The following is a 19647-nucleotide window of genomic DNA, read 5'->3' as shown; positions in this document are numbered from 1 at the left end:
ACCTATCTCACAAGTATCAAGTATGCACCAGCCATTTAAATAAGCATCAAGTCAGCCCCTTGGGTTTCCCCCAAAGCCTTTCCCATCAGGATTTAGAGAGAATAAAATTGTCCTTCTCTACGTCTCCTAAGGGGAGAAATGAATAGCTGCTCCTCTTTACTACTCCAGCCTACTCCGCCTTACCTTAACCTGCAAGCCCGCATATCATCCCAACCAGGGCTGAGTCCCATCCATACAAACATGCAAAGACCAGCTGGCGAATGAGACGGCCAGTCTGCTTCTGAGAGCTGCGACTCCAGCCCCGCCTCACCCCCAGGGTTCATGAACACAGGACTGACCAGGCAACTTCTGAACAGGTGGCTTCTTACTGGACCTCTGACCGCTTCCTATGCAGACTCTGTCCTGGTTACATCACTGGATCACATCTGGGTCCTTACCTTGCCTCCTGCTTACTGCCTCATCCTCATTCATAAAGCCAGCTTTATTTTAAGCCCCGCCCACCATCAGCTCTGGCTTGCTGACATTCCATTGAGCAGCCTCTGGCTTCTTGGCAGGCCTGCTTTAGGGTTTGCACCAGGCTGGGCACATGCCTATGGAGAGCGCCCTCACTGTTCAAGACTGGCCCTTAGATGACCAGGTCCCATTTCCTGCCCTGAGCTGAAGGAGATTTTCCTCCTATATGTTCCAGGTACCACCTCTTCTCAAAGACAGTCCTCACCTAAACATTCTGATGACGTAGTTCATAAGCAGTTGGGACAACTACCATTCTGTGTTCTCTTTCTGTCACTGTAACAAACATACGAGATGACTAAGATCCAGAAGACAGAGGGTTCACTTTAGCTCATGATTTAGCAGGTTCCAATCCATGGTGTGTTAGCCCCATGACTTTGGGATGTGGTCAGCAGCATGTCATCGTGTAAGTATATAGAAGAAAAAAAAACATTTAAAAAAAAAAAAAAGGAGGCCTCAGTCTCACTGTCCCCCTTCAAGGGCACACAGTGACTTCATGAAGTCCCACTGAGCCACACTTCTTACACGTCTGAATACTTTCCCAAAGGGCTACCCTGGGATCAAGCCCTTAATACCCAGGCATTAGGGAACATTTAAGGTTGAGGCTATAGCACTGTGAAAACCTGAAAAGGCAGAAGCCTGCTGTATTCAACTGACAATGGCTACAGCCAGGACCTTCCTAGACTCTGGCTTCCCAAAATACTATAAATAGAAATGTCTTGAAATCAAAAGTAAATGGGTCTTGGGCTTTTTAAGTGAGTCCAGAAGGGACCATGACATTTCCCATGATACTTTGCCAAGTCTTTCTCATTCCTTTGGCTTTAAGCCTGGGATGGATGAATCCTCGGCCTGATTCTTCACTGGTCTAAACAAGTGCATCAGTCTGTATTTCTACAGGGTCAAGAGAAAAAAGCAAAAAACAAACACACGAACAAACAAAAACCCTCAAGGCAGTTTGGCTATCCTCCCTTCCTCAATCTCAGACAGCCAAGCACCCTATGTGAGTCCTAAGCTAAAGCAAGCTCAACAGGTTTCTAAGGGATTCCACACTTGCTCAGACATTGCCTAGTAAGGCTTCTGCTGTTGCTCGAGTGACCTCCATCCAAAAGGACATCTTCCCAAACCTAAAATATCACTTCCAAAGTCCATACGGATAATCTCAGGAAGAATCAGATTCTATGTAAACTGTTACCATTAGTCAAAAAATAAGGATGAGGAGAAAGAAGAGAAGAAGAAACTGTTAAGGGTGACCCAAACATGATGTAAAGCAAGGGCCCCCCGGGGACAAAGCAAGCCCCTTTGAGTGGTGCACAGGACCAGAAGGCCCAAATACAACAGCTCATCCTGCTCCTATTGCCTCTTGCTCCAAAACATCCACCCACATTCTTCAAACCCTTGTACTCCACTGTCCGGGGTAGACCTGAAAGCAAAAGGTTCCACACGGCAGAGAGAATAAGCCCTGGGTGATTTGAATAACACAATTTTGGTTTCATTCTCAGCTCCTCTGACTCCTAGCTGTGTGGTCCTAGAGAGGTCACTTTGCCTCCGAATTGCTTCTTTGGTGAATGAGGCTGGAAATTTGGCTCAAAGGCTAAGAGCACTGGCTGCTCTTCCAAAGGTCCTGAGTTCAATTCCCAGCAACTACATGGTGGCTCACAACCATCTATAATGAGATCTGGTGCCCTCTTCTGGACTGCAGGTGTTATATGCAGGCAAAGCACTGTGTAAATAATAAATAAATACTTAAAAAAAAAAAAAAGAAGAAGAAGAAGAAGAAGAAAAGAAAACATCTCCCTTGCAAACCTGTTCCCAGGATTAAAAATTACAAAATTATAGACTGCAAGTTTCCTGGCAAATACTGGATGTCCTAGAAGTCTACTAGGGGTGATGCTGGATAGCCAAAGGGAATTGGGGAGCTAAAGAAAAGATGCAACACAGAACCCAAGACTGTAATCTACCCCTCAAATCCAGGATCCTGGGCTGGCTCTGGAGGGCGCTTAGTGAAATATACAAAATGACAGTGTGTGGTTGTTGAGCAGTGGCTGGAGGACAAGTTCAAGTGTTTCCTTGTCCGTGTATAGGGCTGACTATTATAATCAGTTTATCTTCACGGCAGGTCTTCACCATGCATTTAATATGACATGCACTGGCAACACCTCCATGGACGATCTGTCAGGCTTGGACCACAAATATGCATCAGAGACTTCTGCATTTGTGTGCTGCTACATAGCTATGCATGTGGGCTGTTCCCCGCCTTCCTACATGTCCTTTCAGCAACTTTCTCATTTGCAGGACTCCAAGGGTGTTCGAAAAATACCTATGCATGCATGCATGTCTGTGTGCCAGCCTGTGCATACCTGAGTCTATATATGCATATAAGCATTCAAACAATAGCATGGTCCCAGGAGTTGCATGATTTCCCCATCACTGGCATCATCCTAATTCTTGCCAGATGTGCCAAAGCATACTGCTCTCCAGTGTGATTTTTCACACTGATGGTGCTAATTCCAAGACTGGTGATAAAGAACATGAGAAACAAGCATTCACCTGGGGGAAACCTTCCACCCATTTGATTAGCAGAAATCAGACTTTACACGGTTGAAAGTGGTAAGAAGTACTCTCCTCTAACCACGTTGGAGAGTTTTCACTCGTTTCCTTTCACACATTGTTATCTTGGGACCCATACTTTCCTCGGCTTCGTCTCATACCCATTTCTACAATGCATTCTGAGGTCACCTCTTCCAACCACCATTCTGTCTAAGGTGATAGAAAGCAACATGTTTCATGCCATAAAATGGCATGACAAGCCCTTGTGAAGTATTTACTGAAAGACTGTGTTGGCAATGCCCTAATGCCAATGAAGCCAAAAGTTTGCTTTGCTGAAACTGGCATTTTGACGCCTAAAGCCATAGTCACTAATCCTTCCAGTGTATTCAGGTCACTCAGAAGCAGGCTGGCTAGAGAGTGCCCTGGCCTGGCTCACAGGGCAGGACTTACATCTACTTTCCTCCCCTCAGCAGTGGGCTGTCTCTAACTCCTCCTCTCTCTGGGTCAGCCTGGCTTCCCAAAAGTTAGCTGGATCCCTTTGAAGTCTCTAAAACACTAAACAAGCAGGCCACGGCTCTCCAGGGATTGTCACGAAGCTATGCTGTGTGTTGTCCTTTCTCACTGCTGTCCTCAGCCTGAGACCTGGGCTTTATAGATCTAGGGTGGGGAACAAGGACAGAGCCAGCCTAAAGCTGTGTCTTCGGCAGAACCAACCTGCAGGAACAGGAGAGCCCCCCAGCGATTCTGGGGGGCGGGGTGTGGCGCCCTCTTCCTACACCATCTCAGGATGTACACAGGTTCTCCACTCTCCCACTGCCCCATCTTTTTCCTTGCTCCCCCTTCTCCCACAACTGGCCTTGGCTTGGGTCACAAACCCTGAGACACGAATCCTGAATGAGTCAGGACCTCTAAAATTCACAGCCGAGTCCCTACAAAGGCCTTCCACACAAAGGGAATGGTGGGGAGGCTGCAAAGTTGCTTCCCTCATGTTCCTCCCACTGAGCATGTGGACAGGAAGGACTGAATATTGAAAGCAAATGTTTCAGGCCTATTAGGAATAGGCTGTGAAGAAAGAACAATCACCAGCAAAAGCCAAGAGGACGTTTCTGGAGGGCCATCCTGCCTTCTGGACCTTTCCCATGGAATCATGTTTCTGGAGGGCCATCCTACCTTCTGGACCTTTCCCATGGAATCATGTTTCTGGAGGGCCATCCTGCCTTCTGGACCTTTCCCATGGAATCTGGGGCCTAAAAAAGGTGCCCCTTCTTGCTGCTCCCATGCTCTGTCCGCAAGAAGAAACACTGTAACCATGCGTATCTTCTTAGCAAGTACTTGATTCCCCAGCCAAAATGCACCTACATGTCTCCCGACACACACTGCTTGCTCCCCAATAAATATTCATTTGATTTTATGATAGTCCCAAGATGGTTCTTTTTCTCCTCTCAGTGGCAGCCAAGTTCAAGTGTCTCTTTCCCAGGAAAGCGTTTCCTGACTACAGGCAGAGAATGCTGGAGCAAGAAAGACCCACAGACTCTCAGCAATCTAGTCATGGCTCCTTTTGTATTGCTTGTCTTCTTGTCAGACCACGAATCCTTCCATGCCCGACTCAGGGCCTTTTCCCTGTATGGCCCATCCGAGCAAACACACCCCAGTACCCAGCTGGGACAGAGCAATGACATGGGTATCAGAGCCGATAGCAATGGCCTCATGTTCCTTCACCACCTCTAGTGCTGAGTCAGTAGCACTCAGTAATAAAAGTGACAATGCCTACCATTTGAAAAAAAAAAAAAAACTCCACACAAAATTTCAAAGCACTTTTAAGAACATTATCTCAAATGAGATAATGCTGCTCACCAAAGTCTGTAGTTAAGTAGCTGTAATTAGCCCTAAATAACAGATGGAAACTGAGGCTCAGAGGTTGAGAGACCTGCCCTGGGGCACACAGCCAGGTCAGCACTTCTGCTCCTGTTAGCACTTTCCTCTGCAATTTGGGGCCTCTCCAGACTCCTCAAAGCACCATTAGCAAGAAATGATCATTAAGCAAATTGAGGCAAGAAAGAGAAATGCCAGGAAAATACACGCTTTCCACCAAACCACATGCTTGGTGGTACTTGACCGCCACAGCATTGGGAGTGAATCTCCGGTTTTGTCTTCAGAAGACTTGGAATCACATAGGCCAGTAGATACTATATTTTTATAACTGGATGTCCCTGGCCCAGGGACTAGAACATAACAGATGCCCAATTAAGTGACAATTGGCTGACGAATGCTAAAAAAACAAGATAAACGTGAATACCCCTGAAGTAAAAGGTAATGCTGTGGACATAGGTGTAACAAAGAGGCTATTTCAAACCTAAAGCATGCTGCAAGTTTCCACACCCAGCTTCCATCTATACAATTACAAATGGCAAGGAGGAGCTAGACGGATGGCAACCAAGGGCTTCTGGGAACACAGATACCTAAAGGTCCCCTTTCTAATCAAGCAAATGAGGTCTAGGTCACCAAAACCCAGTGTACAGAAGGTGGGAACTCTTGTCCCAGGGCTCACTTCCACATCCTTCTATCCCTTCTAGAAAGGACAGCTTTGCTCGGGGTGCTCCTGAAGCGAGATCTACTCAGGCCCAGCGGCAACCACAGAAGCGCTCTCCTGAAAAGCTAAGGGTCCCACAGTCACTCAGTTTGTGACACTTCTTCTAATCCTACACCTGCTCCTTTGGAGGCTGGTGGCAGCCAAGTAAGCACCTCCCCCTCCCTCGAAACAAACCCAAGACTCATCATCATGGCCGAGGTCATGTCCTTTACCTGACTCTCAGCGCAACAAACACGGTGAGTTTCTCTCACCATCGAGGTCTCGCTCTGATACACTCTGCATGAGGGATTCTCCACAGGTTGTTTCCCATTTGGCCCCTTCTCCTTCCTGTATCTCTGCTGCTGGTCATGGGCCACCTCCTCAGAGAGCCCTTCCATCCTTGCCCCTACCCACTCTAGCTGCGGCTCCCTCTTTGCCTCTTTTGTCTCCTTCTCTGTGAGGTCTATCTTGTTTCCTCCTCTGCCTGCTGGGTTTCTAGCGACATCAGTGAAGAAGGCGCCATAAGGACAGGCCCTTGTGTGAGGCAGCACGTTAGCTCTGGGGACTGTCCAACGGGCCTCACAAATAAAGGACTACAGAATGGTAGGTGGTCCTGCTCAAGATGCTAAAACCAAGATCTAAACGTAACGGTGGGCTGCCTGAATGGCGGTCAAAGTATAAAGATAGTGATGACAACCAACTCCAGATGGGCTAGCTCATGGCCTCAAAAAAACGAGGGCATAAGGGATAATGAATGCTCATGGTCCCTAATAGCTAGGTCAGATTTAAGCACCTTCAAGACTTCCTAGCCAGGGGAATGTGCAGAGAGCCACTGCCCTTTCCCCCAAATGACTATTTGAACTTTTAGAGTGCTTAAGCCCCTATGCATATTCTTACATCTTTATATATTTACTCAGACAGAATTCTGCACAAAATGGGCTTCCCAGAAAAACACAGTTCTTTTCCTAGAAGTGCCTACGCTGAGAGAGGCACAGGGGACAGAGTAATGGGAGGAGAGAGAAAAGCACTGTGCTAGGATAGCTTCTCGAGTCAGCCCGCTCTACCTAAAGAACGTGGCCTTGCCTGCTCTAATTGCCCTTGCCTGTTTACTCACTACTGTGTCTCTGCGTTCTCCTCTTTCAGGAGCACAGGAAAAGGCTGCTATTGGGGTAGAGACCAGAGACAACTAGACACCTCCCCATGACATCGGCTGGCCTTCTCTGGGCAACTCTGTATTCCTGGCACATTCCTTGAACACAGCTGCCATCCAGTAAGTATCTGAATCAATGTGTACAATGATAAACCAGTATCTTGTCAGCAGGGTTATTCATCAGAAAAGGAGGCACAGATGTCCAAAATATCACTTAACCAAACTCTTCTGGACCAACAGAAGGCAAGTGCCAGCCTCATGTCACTCAGCAAGGTGAGGAAGAAGGAAGAATCCCAATGGTGAGTGGCAGGGAAAAAGAGCTAAGACCCATCAGACCTAACCTCCCTGGAGAAGCGCACTCTCCGCCCACACTTTGCCTACAACAGCACAGCCAAGGCTGGGCGGTCACTCCTGAGGCTCCTATCAGTGGCCAGGCACTGCACTAGGTACTGTGTGCACCTGTGATCCCTGCCCCCACCTCCTGTGAGCAGGTGTCCCTCAGAAAGATCTATTTATGAACTCATTCTCAAGCCCGGGAGTATGACTTTGTCTGAAAAACAGTCTTTGCAGATAGATCAGGACAAAAAAAAAAAAAGTTATCCTGGAGTGTAACAGGTCAGTCCAGATCCAGTGGGTGAAAACTAAACTGGATCCAGGAAAAAAAAAAAAAAAAAAAAAAAAAAAAGAAGTACACTGAAAGAGCCCTCCAGCCACAGGGTGAGGGACAGTCACTGCTGCCTGGACTCACACAAAAGCACTTTCCCAACTGGAGCAGTTCGTCAGCTCTCCGGCAAGCAGGTGACAGCCACACCACTCTGCATCCATCTTAGAAAGGTCAGAAACTAAATTTGGAAGCTAGCTTTTATTTCTTTTACATCTCTACCTTATCTTGAGGCTAAGGGAAAAGGTTCACAGAGGAATGTGGCAGCAAACACAGAGTGAATATTTCAGAGACAGACTATCCATTTGGCTCCAATAGCAACAGCAAGCGCGGCTGTGGGGCATTTTGCATGCTGCCCAGCACTCCTCCGCACCCTCTCACTGGAGTCTCTACAACTCACTGAGTTCACATCTGCATTACACAACTGAGAAATCTCACGTCCAAGGCTGTACAGTGACAAGGCCTAACTGGTAGTCGGTGGCAGAGGGGGGACACACCCCAGGACTGTAAGAGCCTGTTCAACTTCTTCTCTTTCCAGCACGTAACCTCTCAGCTGCAGCTCAATGGTATTTCCAAAACACCCGGGCTGTTCCACCATCTCCAGCGAAGCCTTACTGCAGAAGAGGGCCACAGAGGTGAGAGGGTGCCTTCAGGATGCGTGCTTACAGCCAGATGCCCTTACAGTGCCCCTCCTGGTGCTCCTGATCCTACTACCACACAGGCGCTGACAGGTCCCAGGAAGGCCTGGAGCTCACGTACAGCTTTCAGACCTCTCTTTTGCTCATTGTAAACTGGTCTCAGGAAATCTGCCCCTCACTCACTCTACTTAGGAAACAGTCTAGAGCCCTGTGTGATTGAGGACCTCAGCTAATACGAGTCACTGGTCCACGGGAAAGTCAGGCCTCAAAGTCAAGCCCACTTCTCAGAAGCCAAGGGATGATCTGTGCCCTCCCCCGGTGGACAAGTGAAAGTTTGCAATGGTCTGACCCTAGGACAATCAGAGACACAGCACACCCCGAGGAGCCCCACTCCTGATAGCAACTACAGCTCCTCTTTTGGCAGCCCTAATGGAAGACAACCCTGGACATGGTAAGCACACTAGTCAGACACTCAAATGAAGTGCCATTTCCCCAAGAAGACCCACTCCCTCCCACACCTCGGGTAGATCACACCACATAGCCTTTAAGAGTATGGACTTAGGGGTCATCTACTGAAATGGGACTTCAGAATGACTCCTTTGATTCCCAGCCTGTGACCTCAGGCAAGTAATCTCGCTTCCCTGTGCCTCTCCCTCACCTTTAAAGGAGGATGAGTATGATAAATATGTACGCATATTGTATGTTGGATATATATATATATATATATATATATATATATATATATATATGTAAGTAAAGGGATGATTGTAACTATAACAGAAGTCTGATGGAGTTGTTGAAAAGACTAAATGAATTAACACATGTCGTGTACCTAAAACAGTGCCAGCAGTGTAAGTGCTGACATTAAAGTTGTCAGGAGGCACGGATCCAAGTGTCTCAATCACACAGGAACCAGTGAGAACAGAGGGAGGAATGGGGGGAAAGGCACTGAGAAGCCAAGATCAATGCTGCTGTGTCCCCAGAGCGAACACATTGCGTTCACATCTAAGCCGGCCATCAACGTCTGCCTTCCTTGACTCTGTACATAGCTAGCAAGGACCGTGTGACGAACTTCCCAAGTCCGTAGGAGAGGAGCAGCAAGGGAAGGCGGTAGACACAGGAGCAGTGGACCCAAATCCTTCACACCACGACACACTTCCAAGGCGCACTGCAGGTTGCTCCGTCCCTTAAGGGCTTCACAGTATTTCTGCGGGTCTAAAAGCTGAGCTTCTCAGTGAGGATGCAGTCGCCCAAAGAGAATGAAGTTGAATTTACTACTCTTCTCTTAAGGATCCGGAGGGGGGTGGGGTTCTGTTTTATATTCTAGAAGGCTTTCTTCAAATAAATATGAATTCCAATGAGTTTGATACCTGAAAAAAAAGGTTCCATTACATGAGGCGTCAACTTGACGACTCCTAGAAAGATAAGGGCAAGCAGAGGCTGAATGAGAGACGAGTGAAGATGAAAACAGAGCAAGACGGGTCATCATAATATACTCCAAATTTTCTCCTCCTGTGCCTCCAACCATGGGCAAATGCAAAGCAGGAACTGGCTGCTCCCTCTGAAATATTTAGTGTGCAAACACCAAGTCGAACAATAACCTAGGCACCCTGAGGGTTTTTTTTTTTTTATACCACTCACCTACCAAGGATCTGGCCATCCCTCTTGAACTGTCATGCTCTCAACCAGAAACCCAAGGCTCTCTGCTGGTTTTTCCTGCCCTTGTCTTACCAGGTTCCAAGCCAAACCCAGCCCTGTTATTCCGATGCACGATCCTTGGGGTAAGCACTTAACCTGTGGTTTAAACCTCTGTGTTTCAACGGGACTGAATCACCAAGAAATTTCCCAAGAGGATCCATTCCTCCTCAAGCTGTGGTGACAGCAGGAGCTTCCACCTCCTCTGCCTGGTCCAGCAACAGGAGTTCCAGAACCCACGGGGAGACAGACACTGTGGCCCAGCGGGTAAGAACACAGACCAGCAGACACACAGCGTCTACATATCCCATTGTTGTTTTACACTAACCTTCCATGGGCAAATAGTTTAATCAAAATGGAGTAATGATCATATCTAACCTATATCATGACAATATTGTCTAAGTGCATTTGTGTGCGAGAGCACATAGGACAGAAACTGCACACATACATGTCACAGCAGCACTGAAGGCACGTTGAGGGAATGTTGTTTGTTCCTAGGCAGGCGAGTAGAACTTGCCTCTGGCCCAAATGGAGACCCAACTTTCCAAGCTACACAAAACACAAGGTTAATTGGCTCTGACTGGTCAATGACCTGGCTAAGAAACACCCCCTCAGGAAGGTGGATTCATTGAAAGAGATGGAATAATAACTACCTTAATGAGAAAATATGCTTTTCCTCCCAGAATCCTTGCTCTCTGGATAGTCAATATGTTTTCTTTATGATTTTTCAAGATAAGGTTTCTCTGTGTAGCCCTGGCTGTCCTGGAACAAACCCTGCAGACCAGGATGGCCTTGAACTCACAGAGATCCTCCTGCCTCTTGCATAGTCACTACGAAGCTGCCTTGAGGCACTGTTAGGTCTGTCCTCCTTTCTGAGTCTACACTCAGATCTTTTCCTTTTTCTTCTTTTCTGCCTCTTTTTCAGGCGTTGTCCACGAGCGGCTTAAGCATACTTTCTCAAGACTTGGAGCTTTTCTACTCTTTCTCTAATGCTAGCCCCCTGTGCCATGGGGTTTCTCGCAGAACCTCCACGTGGAACTCAAAAGGTCATGGCTTTCTCTCTTCCTCCTCTCCACCTCCCTCCTCTGGAGAGCTGCCAAAACTTACAGCTTCCTTTGCCTGTGGTTTCCTTTTAAACTCTAATAAAAATTGTCTTCCATCTTCCTCCTGAGCTGTTCTTAAATTCTTTCATCAAGGATACTAAAAGCCCTGAGGGGGATCTCAGTTTTCCTAGTATCAATGTGGCACCCAACGTGGAGTGCCACAAAATTTCTGATAACACAGATTTGTCAGCTGTATTTGTTGCTATTGTGTTAAAGCCAGGAGATGGGGTCGGGACCATGGCTCTGGCATAGAGCACTTGCCTAGCAGGCAAAAGTTCCCTTGTTCTATTCCCAGCACACATACACACACACACACACACACACACACACACACACACACACACACACACACACACACACAGTTTTAGGGAGGCTCAGAGAAGTTTTAGAACAATTTGTTTAGCTTCCTTTAACTTCAAATGTATTGCATTTCCTTTTGAAAAAGAACAAGTTTGATCTTGTTTTTGGTTTGGTTGGCTCTTTCAAAATATCTGTTAACACTGTCAGTTTCATCTTTGAAACATTTTCACAAAGAATGGAGCAGAGGGCCTGTTCTATATTTCTGTTCCAGCTTCAGTTCACCTTCTCTTTCTGCCACTTGTTCACCAAATCCCTTTGCTTGTATAGACCATCATTTCCTCGTCCCCACAGAGAGAGAAAGATCAAACCCTGGTAGCAGCCCCTCATTTGTCTAGTCACTGACAGCCATTTATCAAGAGCCAGGCAGGTGCCAGTCACTGGGGAATCCAGGCTCCAGCAAGATGAACGAAATCCCCACTCTAAGGAGACAAATAAATAAAAATTGTCATGTGTCACTAGGGGGTTATAAATAGTATATGCAAATCCCCGGCACCTGGAGGAGATGCAATCAAGGTGTTAACTTCTCTGCTTTGCCACAAAAGGCACAGCAGAGGTTAGGTGCTTGACTTCAGGCCACGGTGCAGGTCTCTCCCAGGACAGCGCCTGGAGTCCTGACATAGCTCTTATGACAGCCTTTATTCTGATCCTGCTCCTACCCACTGCTGGTTTTGGTTTTGGTTTTAGTGTTGTTGTTGTTGGGTTTGTTTGTTTGTTTGTTTACTTTTGGGAAGGAGGCCTTGCTCTGTCACTGGGCACTGGCTTTCTCTCACCTAAAAGCAGTGTGCCTTCTGCAGCCTTGTGCTTCCTCTCCACATGAATAAAGAGATCTGCAGAGGCAAGCAGGGGTGGTATGGCTCATGGCTGTGGTTATGCAGGATGCGCATCACAGCCTCGTATACTTACAATTTATGTCTGATGAATTAGGATGACACACAGATGGCAGCATTACGACTCATTTGTCATGCCATTGTCGTAGCTCCACAAAAGCAGAGAACATCCCTCACACTCTGGCAAAGGTCACTATGGAAGCAAATGCAGGTCACAGAGAGGAGTGTAGGGAACCCCCCTACACACACACACACACACACACACACACACACACACACACACACTGCAGGCATTGCTAGTCATTCCTCACATTTGACCGGAAGGACTCACACTGGCCTCAGAACTTGGGGCAATCCAAAGGCAGGCCAGTCTTCAAGCTATCCAAGATTAGGGACACACCGAGTCCCTGAGCTGACTGGCCAGTGGCAGGGGGAGGGGGAATGAATCCCACAGAACTGTCCCTCCTGGGAGCCCTTCCTATGCATCAGAGCCCAGCCACACAGCCATCCTCCCGCAGCAGTAGAGTGGCCTGGGAGCAGTCTTCCGATCTCATCTGTAGCCTTCTGAAGCAGAGGCCATGCTGAGGCATTACAGATCCTACCATACCCCCCAGAAAACTCCGTGAAGGTCTTTAGTTCCAAAGGACAGAAATGTTTGCTGGCCCAGGGCACCAGGGCATGGCTCCATGCCTATCACACACCAGCTCACTTAACCTTTGCATCAGGTTAGGGTGCAATGTCATCGCCCTGATTTTATACTAGTTCATGGGACTGTAATGTCCCATACTTGTCAGTCTAAACTCTGAAGAAGGGAAGGTCAGGCTCACACCATTCTCCTTCCGGTTCATCCTCCCCACTCTAATGACACTCAGAGCCTGGGTCTTCCTTAAAGAGTACGTGGGACATGTTCTCCACAAAGATTGCTCTTAACATTCAAACTCCAGCCAAGTCTTTGTGAGGCTTTGGGGTTCACAGAGAGTTAGACACTCTGCACACACAATAGGTTCTCTTGGCTGGCAGAGGCTGTTCACCAGGCACCACACAATCTACCTACAGAGTAACAGCTGTCAGCAGGTCTGGCTCACAGCGGCTGTGCTATAAATGATGTGCTTCATAGTGAGTGGCCTGGCCGCCAGTGATTAGCAAAGACGGAAATGTCTTTTCCCTGGCCACTTCGCCCTACATGCACTTCACTGGTATCAAGAAAAGATAACCAAGATGCAGCGAGCGCAAAAAACGTGTGCTCGATGCAGCATATGATGCTTACTTAAATGAAAGAGCTACCTTAAAAATAAAAATACAGCTCCACTCTGGATTTCTGTTTTATCTGTTAATGGAAGTAAGCAACGTGTTAGAAATGCCGTGGCTGGATGGAAGCTGGTCGCACTGTGAGAGAAACCACAAACGGGAGCAAGTGCAGGCACAGGCACACGCTCGCGTTTACACGTTCTGTACTGGGGCGAACACGCTTTTGCTAAATAGATTGCTCTTGCACTCGGCAGAGTGGGAAAGCTCTCAGCAGTTGACACGTGTCATCTTTCTGTTTGGATCCTAGAGAGAGCTGTGGGTAGACAGAAGCCGACTGTGTAGGGAGCTGAAGGTGGAGTCCCAGGCAACAGAAAACACTCTAGATCGCTGCTCACAAAGAGCAGAGCGTGGCCGCCTTGCTTCAGAATCGATACGAGAAACTGTTAAAAACACAGACTTCACGGACCCCACTCCAGACTCACAGGTCGTGGGGACATGTGTGTCCCTAGGAGAGTTTGGGAATCATGGTTTCAGACACATCTGTCTCTCTTTTGTTGAGACTAGGACCCTGAAATGGCAACTCTTTATTAAGACAAACAGAAACAAACTATTAACCTGCTGGGTGCATGGGGGGGCTCTCAAGCTTCATTCCAGGGGGGCAATAAATAATTTGACCAGAGAGAAAGCCTCACTGAGGGCCTGTGATGCATCCACTGTGCCCACACAGGCGAAGCGCACACTCAGACCAACGTCCTCTTCTTGTTGTAGCCTTAGTTCACCTCAGCGTCTCAGTCAGCACTGTCTTCTTGTCACCAGACTCTGATCGCTGTAATGACAAGCCTGGCCACCAACCAGTCCCTACTGGGTACTTTTTAATTTCCTGTCTCCTTTGCTACAAGGCCCCACTGAGGGATTTCACTGTCCACGGGCATTTCTTCACCTTCCTCCACTACTCTGCAAACAGCAGTGCTCGCAAAGTCTAACATGGGTCTTCTGTTCCTGGCACTCTCTGTCCTCTGGACCCTTCCTCTCCGTCTTCTCCCTTTTCCTCTCAGCCCCCTCCTCACCATGAGCTGCAGTTCCCAGCCCTCCAATCACCGACAACTGTCTCCATCACACACGCTACAGATCCTCACTTGGCCAGCCTCCCACGCACCTTCCATGTGATCCTCCTGAAGCCCTTTTGGCTTATGGCACATGACAAAACATATCAGCATCCCAGGACCACAGCTTGCACGTGGTCCTAAAAGTTTGTCTCCTAATTCCCCCTCACCCCACCCCCCAACGCCCGCCTCTGAGCCTACTGTCGCTGTCGGTTGGGCCTTGCAGCATTCCGTTCTCTCTTCACAAACACTAAGGCACAATTTAAGCCAAAATCTCTTCTGCTCTCAAAGACTCAAGGGACTCCACATTGCCTGCAACTACGCTGGCATACCACAGTTAGCTGTTGGCATGAGCTGAACCCCTGTCACTCAAGACAAGTAAGGCACCATTAAAAAGTATGAGCACAGGGCTTTACACATGGGCCTTGGCTCCACATACCTATTTTAACCTTGAAATCGCCTCTCATAAGACCTTTCACTGTGCTTACACCTACCTAGGAGTCATTTCCCTATTAGTGCTGTTCTGGCTGAGGTGTCCCAGATACGCCACCTGACCCTCAGTGCGAATGTTTACCAAATGGCTTGAGCCCACGATGGACCACTGAAAGAAGAACCTGGAGAGGGGATGCTAGGGAAAGGCAGACGTGAAAGTCTAGGCAAAAGGCAGTCCTCACCAGGGGAGGATGAGGAGGACAGGGGTGATGTCACCAACAGTAACAACACTTGGCATTGGTGATGCCCGACCTAGCATCCTCCTAGGAACTGGTACAATCTGACTCATTTGACAACCACCACAAGCCTATGAGGCAGACACTATCAGGGCTAGTCTTCCCACTTTATAGAGGAAGAAACTAAGGCACAGAACATGCAAACCAATGACTGAGAACAGGAAGAGGCTCAACACGGTCTATGCGCAATTAAAATCTCCAGACAGGCAGGCCTGGGAGGAGCTGTAAAGCGCCTGAGCCTCCACAGCAGGAAGTACCGTTCAGGGGCGGAAGGGCTAGAGCTGGAGAAGCAAGTCCTAAGAGAGAGAGAGAGAGAGAGAGAGAGAGAGAGAGAGAGAGAGAGAGAGAGAGAGAGAAGGAGAGACCCGGGAGCAATTGCTGGCAACGTTCCTATACACAGAGGGAAACAAGGCAAAAACATGGAGGGAAAAGAAGGGTGAAAACTTGGTCAAGAGGGGGAGAGCACCACGGTCCAGGCAGCAGCACTCCCAGGGCAGCTCCACAGCAGAGCACTTCTGCCCACTCACCGCTACAGGGCTTAGGGGTTGGTCCTCAAATCCATCCCACCTCCCCCATCATCCAGTTGGTTGCACATCCCCATCCCCAGGGCAGAGAATGGGGTTAGAGCCACAGAGATATCAAAGACTTGTTTACTCGCCATAAAAATCTACCCATCACTGAGTATGTGTGCAATTTAATTTTTTTTTCTAAGTTCTAGTTTTAGAATGCTGTGTGGTTGAAAACAAACAGCATCCCCCGCCCCCCAGCATCGCCTGCATCTAGTCACCCCCAAGAAAAACTTCAACATCGACTCCTAGGCAATGATGTGCTGGCCTAAGAGCAGATATGAATTCTGTATCTAACCAGAGCTTCTGCGTTTGAAGCTCCTTCAGGTTAAGTGACAGGACAAGAGCTCCAAGGGAGTACCACGGAGGAGAGAGGCAACCACTTGGAAGAGCTGGGAACATCAATGGAAGATGTTCCCGCTTTGGGATGACACTTTAGTTATACTGCTTCGACATGGGAAAGATTTCTTTATCTTAAGCAACAAGGTCATACCTTCACTGGCTGCATGAACTACAGCCAGTGCTTTCTGCATACTGACTCTAGCCACACCATCATTCAGTACTTGGTACCTATCTCTGGAACATTTGGAAGCTATCTCCAGTACATGGCCCCACACCAGCCATGAGACACAGAAGGACCACCCCATACACAACACTTTCCCATGGCCCCACACTAGCCATGAGACACAGAAGGACAACCCCATACACACGTATACACAACACTTTCCCCACTATGGGCCTGCAGCTAACTGCAAGAACTGGGAAAATCGCACAACTTTAAAATGTGTATCTAATCCAGTGGTTCTCAACCTTCTCAATGCTGCCACCCTTTAATATGTTGTGATGATCCCCCCCACCCCCCACCCCCGACCACAAAATTATTTCATTGCTACTTCACTTGGTACTGTTGTGCATTGTAATGTAAATATTCGATATGTGGGATATCATATATGTGACCCACAAAGTGGTTATGATCCACAAGTTGACAGAATCTCTTTAGGAATGTCAAAGGTGCCAAGAGAAAAGGGACCTCCCCCTCCCTAACAGCCACATTCCTGCTTCTCCTAAACCAATCTCACCCAAGAGTCCAGTCACATCTACCCAGATGGCACCGGTGAGAGAGGAAGACAGTGGGCTTGGTGACCAAACGTGCTTGGGGGAAAAAAATCACATGACAACACCCAATACCCTGGCACAGGCAGGAGAAAGTCGAGCTTTCTCTGCAGGCTTTTGCTGGTGCTCTCCAGGACACCTCAGCTCTGCCAAGTGCATTCCAGAGCTTGCTTCACATGCCCAGACCAGCGAAGGCCTTTGCATTTGCAATGACTTCACACTCAGCCAAAAGTAAACACGCTCTCCACTTTTTCCATGGACAAATACTAACCCCAAATTGTCAATGTTGGCCTCTCTCTAGTCCAAATGGAAAGCCACCTTTCCCAAGAAAATAAAGCCATTTTAACTCAATGATACCTCTTTGCCACAAAAGGAAACTTTGCTGAAAGCTTCCTAGAAATTATTTATCGTGCAATCATGCAGGATGCTCGGCTCAAAGCCTAACAATGGGACAACAGCACTCAAAGTACCCACAACTGATGGTCCGAGAATGCTTGCTCTAACCAACACCTGCTCTCAAGGCTTCCGCAGCCCATTTGTAACACAGGCTGCTTGTTAGATCCTCGGCTCACACACCCATACACACACACAGCTCACAACCGCCTGATTGGAATATTCTTTCTGAAAGTAGACCGTGATAAGGCAGGTGCTAATTTGAATAAAAAACAAAATGGCCGGGAAGATCCGAGCCATGTCAAACTGTAGCGTCTGACAAACATGCATCTTCCTTCCCTCCCACCTCCTGCCTCGACGCCATGTCATCTAAGTCCAGTTGTCTCACAAGTAGTAAGAAACGCAGAGGCTCGAGGCTTACCAGGTTGGAGTTGGTGGCGTTGGAGTCATCTTCTGGAAAGGGAATATAGATTGCTAAGGCCACACAATTGGCAAAAATGGTCAGTAAAATAATTATTTCAAATGGTCTGAGAAAGGAGTTAAGGAAATCAATGCCACCATTAACACAAGTGAAACAAACATACATCTATATATTTCTTCAGTGAATCAAAGATTCGTAAGAATTCTGTTTAAACAATGCATTCCAAGCCCCTTGTATTTTGAAAAGAAACATATGCCTTTTAAGTGCTTCTAGTGGACCCCCGCCAACATTTTTTCCTAATATGTCAAGAGCAGTGGAGGCCAGTCGCGTGCCAGAGTAAACACAGATTTCTAAATACTTCTTCCCCTCTTTTATTTATTTAGATTACATTTGATTTCATTTTCCCTCATGTAGGCTTGGTGTAAGGAGCTCTGTCTGCCCCCAAGGACTGCCCCTAGGACCCCACTTCCACGTGGCTCATGAACTGTCACCAATGGAGCCGAGCATACTTGGGAAGAGAGAGCATTTTGCCTTTCAGTTTTTGAAAGCAAAGTGAGAGTGTGTTACCTCCCTGGGGCTTAGGACTCCCCAGAGCCAGGTAGGATGTGTGCTGTGGGTTCAAGGGTAGGGACTGTCTCCCCTTGCCAGTTCAGCTCTGCCTAGGACATGGTGATAACCTGGGCTATAGAGCATCAACCCAGGGTCCACACACTAGTAACAGCATTCTCTGATGCCCATGGAAACAGCAGGGCAGGACACGGTGAGCAGCAAGCTAATGTGACCGCACTCTTCTGCTGAGGTCACACCACACCCATCACTGAAAGCAAGAGAGACTTCACAGAGAGTCCCAATCGATGTTCCCACAACCAAGTTTCTAGCCTCTTTTACAGAGCCTCTTCCAATTAGCTTCCTGTTACTATAAAAAACAACAACAACTTCATAACCAAAAGCAACTTGGGGTGAGGGAGAAAGAGTTTATTACAGCTTACAGCTTCTAGTCAATCATAAAGGGAAGTCAAGGCAGGAACTCACACCAGGAACCTGAGGCAGGAACGGAAGCAGAGGCCACAAAGATGCTGTTTACTGGCTTGCTCAGACTGCTTCCTTTCTTTCCTTCCTTTCTTCCTTTCTTTCTTTCTTTCTTTCTTTCTTTCTTTCTTGTTGTTCTTGCTGCTGCTGCTGTTTCTTTTTTTGGAGGGGGGGATTGTATTTTTCTGAGGCAGGGTTTCTCTAACTAGCCCTGGCTATCCTGGAATTTGCTCTGTAGACCAAGCTAGCCTTGAACTCAGAGATCTGCCTTCCCTTGCCTCCTAAGTGCTGGGATTAAAGGCATGAGCCACCACTGCCCCATACTGCTTTCTTATACACCTCAGGACTACCCGCCCAAGGGTGGCCCTGCCCCAAGGTGAACTGTGCCCTGCCACATCAATGGCTAATCAGGAAAATTCTTCACACACTTGCCTACAGGCAGATCTGATGGAGATCTGATCATAATTGAAGTTCCCTTTCCCCAGATGACCTGAGCTTGTGCCAAGTTGATTAAAAACAAACAAACAAACAAAAAAACTTAACTGGCACAGACCCTAATGAGAGGAAGGGACTGGATGAAAACTGCAGGGTAGAGGGACCAACTGGACTCTGACAGAAGTAACAGACGCCCAGCTAGGGAGAGAACCTAGAGAGTGGCTGGTCTACATCATCGAGTCCCAGAGAAGCTAAAAAATAACCCCAAAGTCCCATAACAGGTGGGTGGCCATGTGGCACAGGAACCAGATTTCCTGCCCACCATGTCCAGTGCTCACCTCATGCCACGAGCTTCAGGCTCGGATTCACGGGCCTGCTAGGCTAGGGCACAGAGTTCTGCACTGGGGTGGAATCTGAATGAGGCCCTCTAAGATGTGCCGTCCTCCACACGGGTCTTGGTATCACAAGATGACACATGAGAGAGCCTGACAGACCTTCCCTTCACAGACACACCTGCCCAAGATCCCCGGAGGGCAAGGAGCAGAGCCAGG

The 19647-nt window shown here is 47.9% G+C and overlaps 1 protein-coding gene across 31 annotated transcripts in view; it reads right to left on the bottom strand.

Moving 5' to 3' along the window:
* CACNA1C (calcium voltage-gated channel subunit alpha1 C) overlaps positions 1-19647 on the bottom strand; it is a 557751-nt gene that overhangs the window by 484778 nt on the left and 53326 nt on the right. For all 31 annotated transcript variants that reach the window (XM_084766402.1, XM_084766399.1, XM_084766397.1 and 28 more), the window contains exon 3: positions 17633-17738. In XM_084766402.1, the coding sequence (XP_084622528.1) occupies positions 17633-17738 (106 nt within the window). The remainder of the gene's footprint in view (positions 1-17632; positions 17739-19647) is intronic.

This window comes from Acomys minous (assembly GCF_964271855.1).
Source record: "Acomys minous genome assembly, chromosome: 17".
Taxonomy (NCBI): domain Eukaryota; kingdom Metazoa; phylum Chordata; class Mammalia; order Rodentia; family Muridae; genus Acomys; species Acomys minous.
Note: the sequence above shows the minus strand (reverse complement) of the source record. Positions and strands in the feature narration are given on the sequence as shown.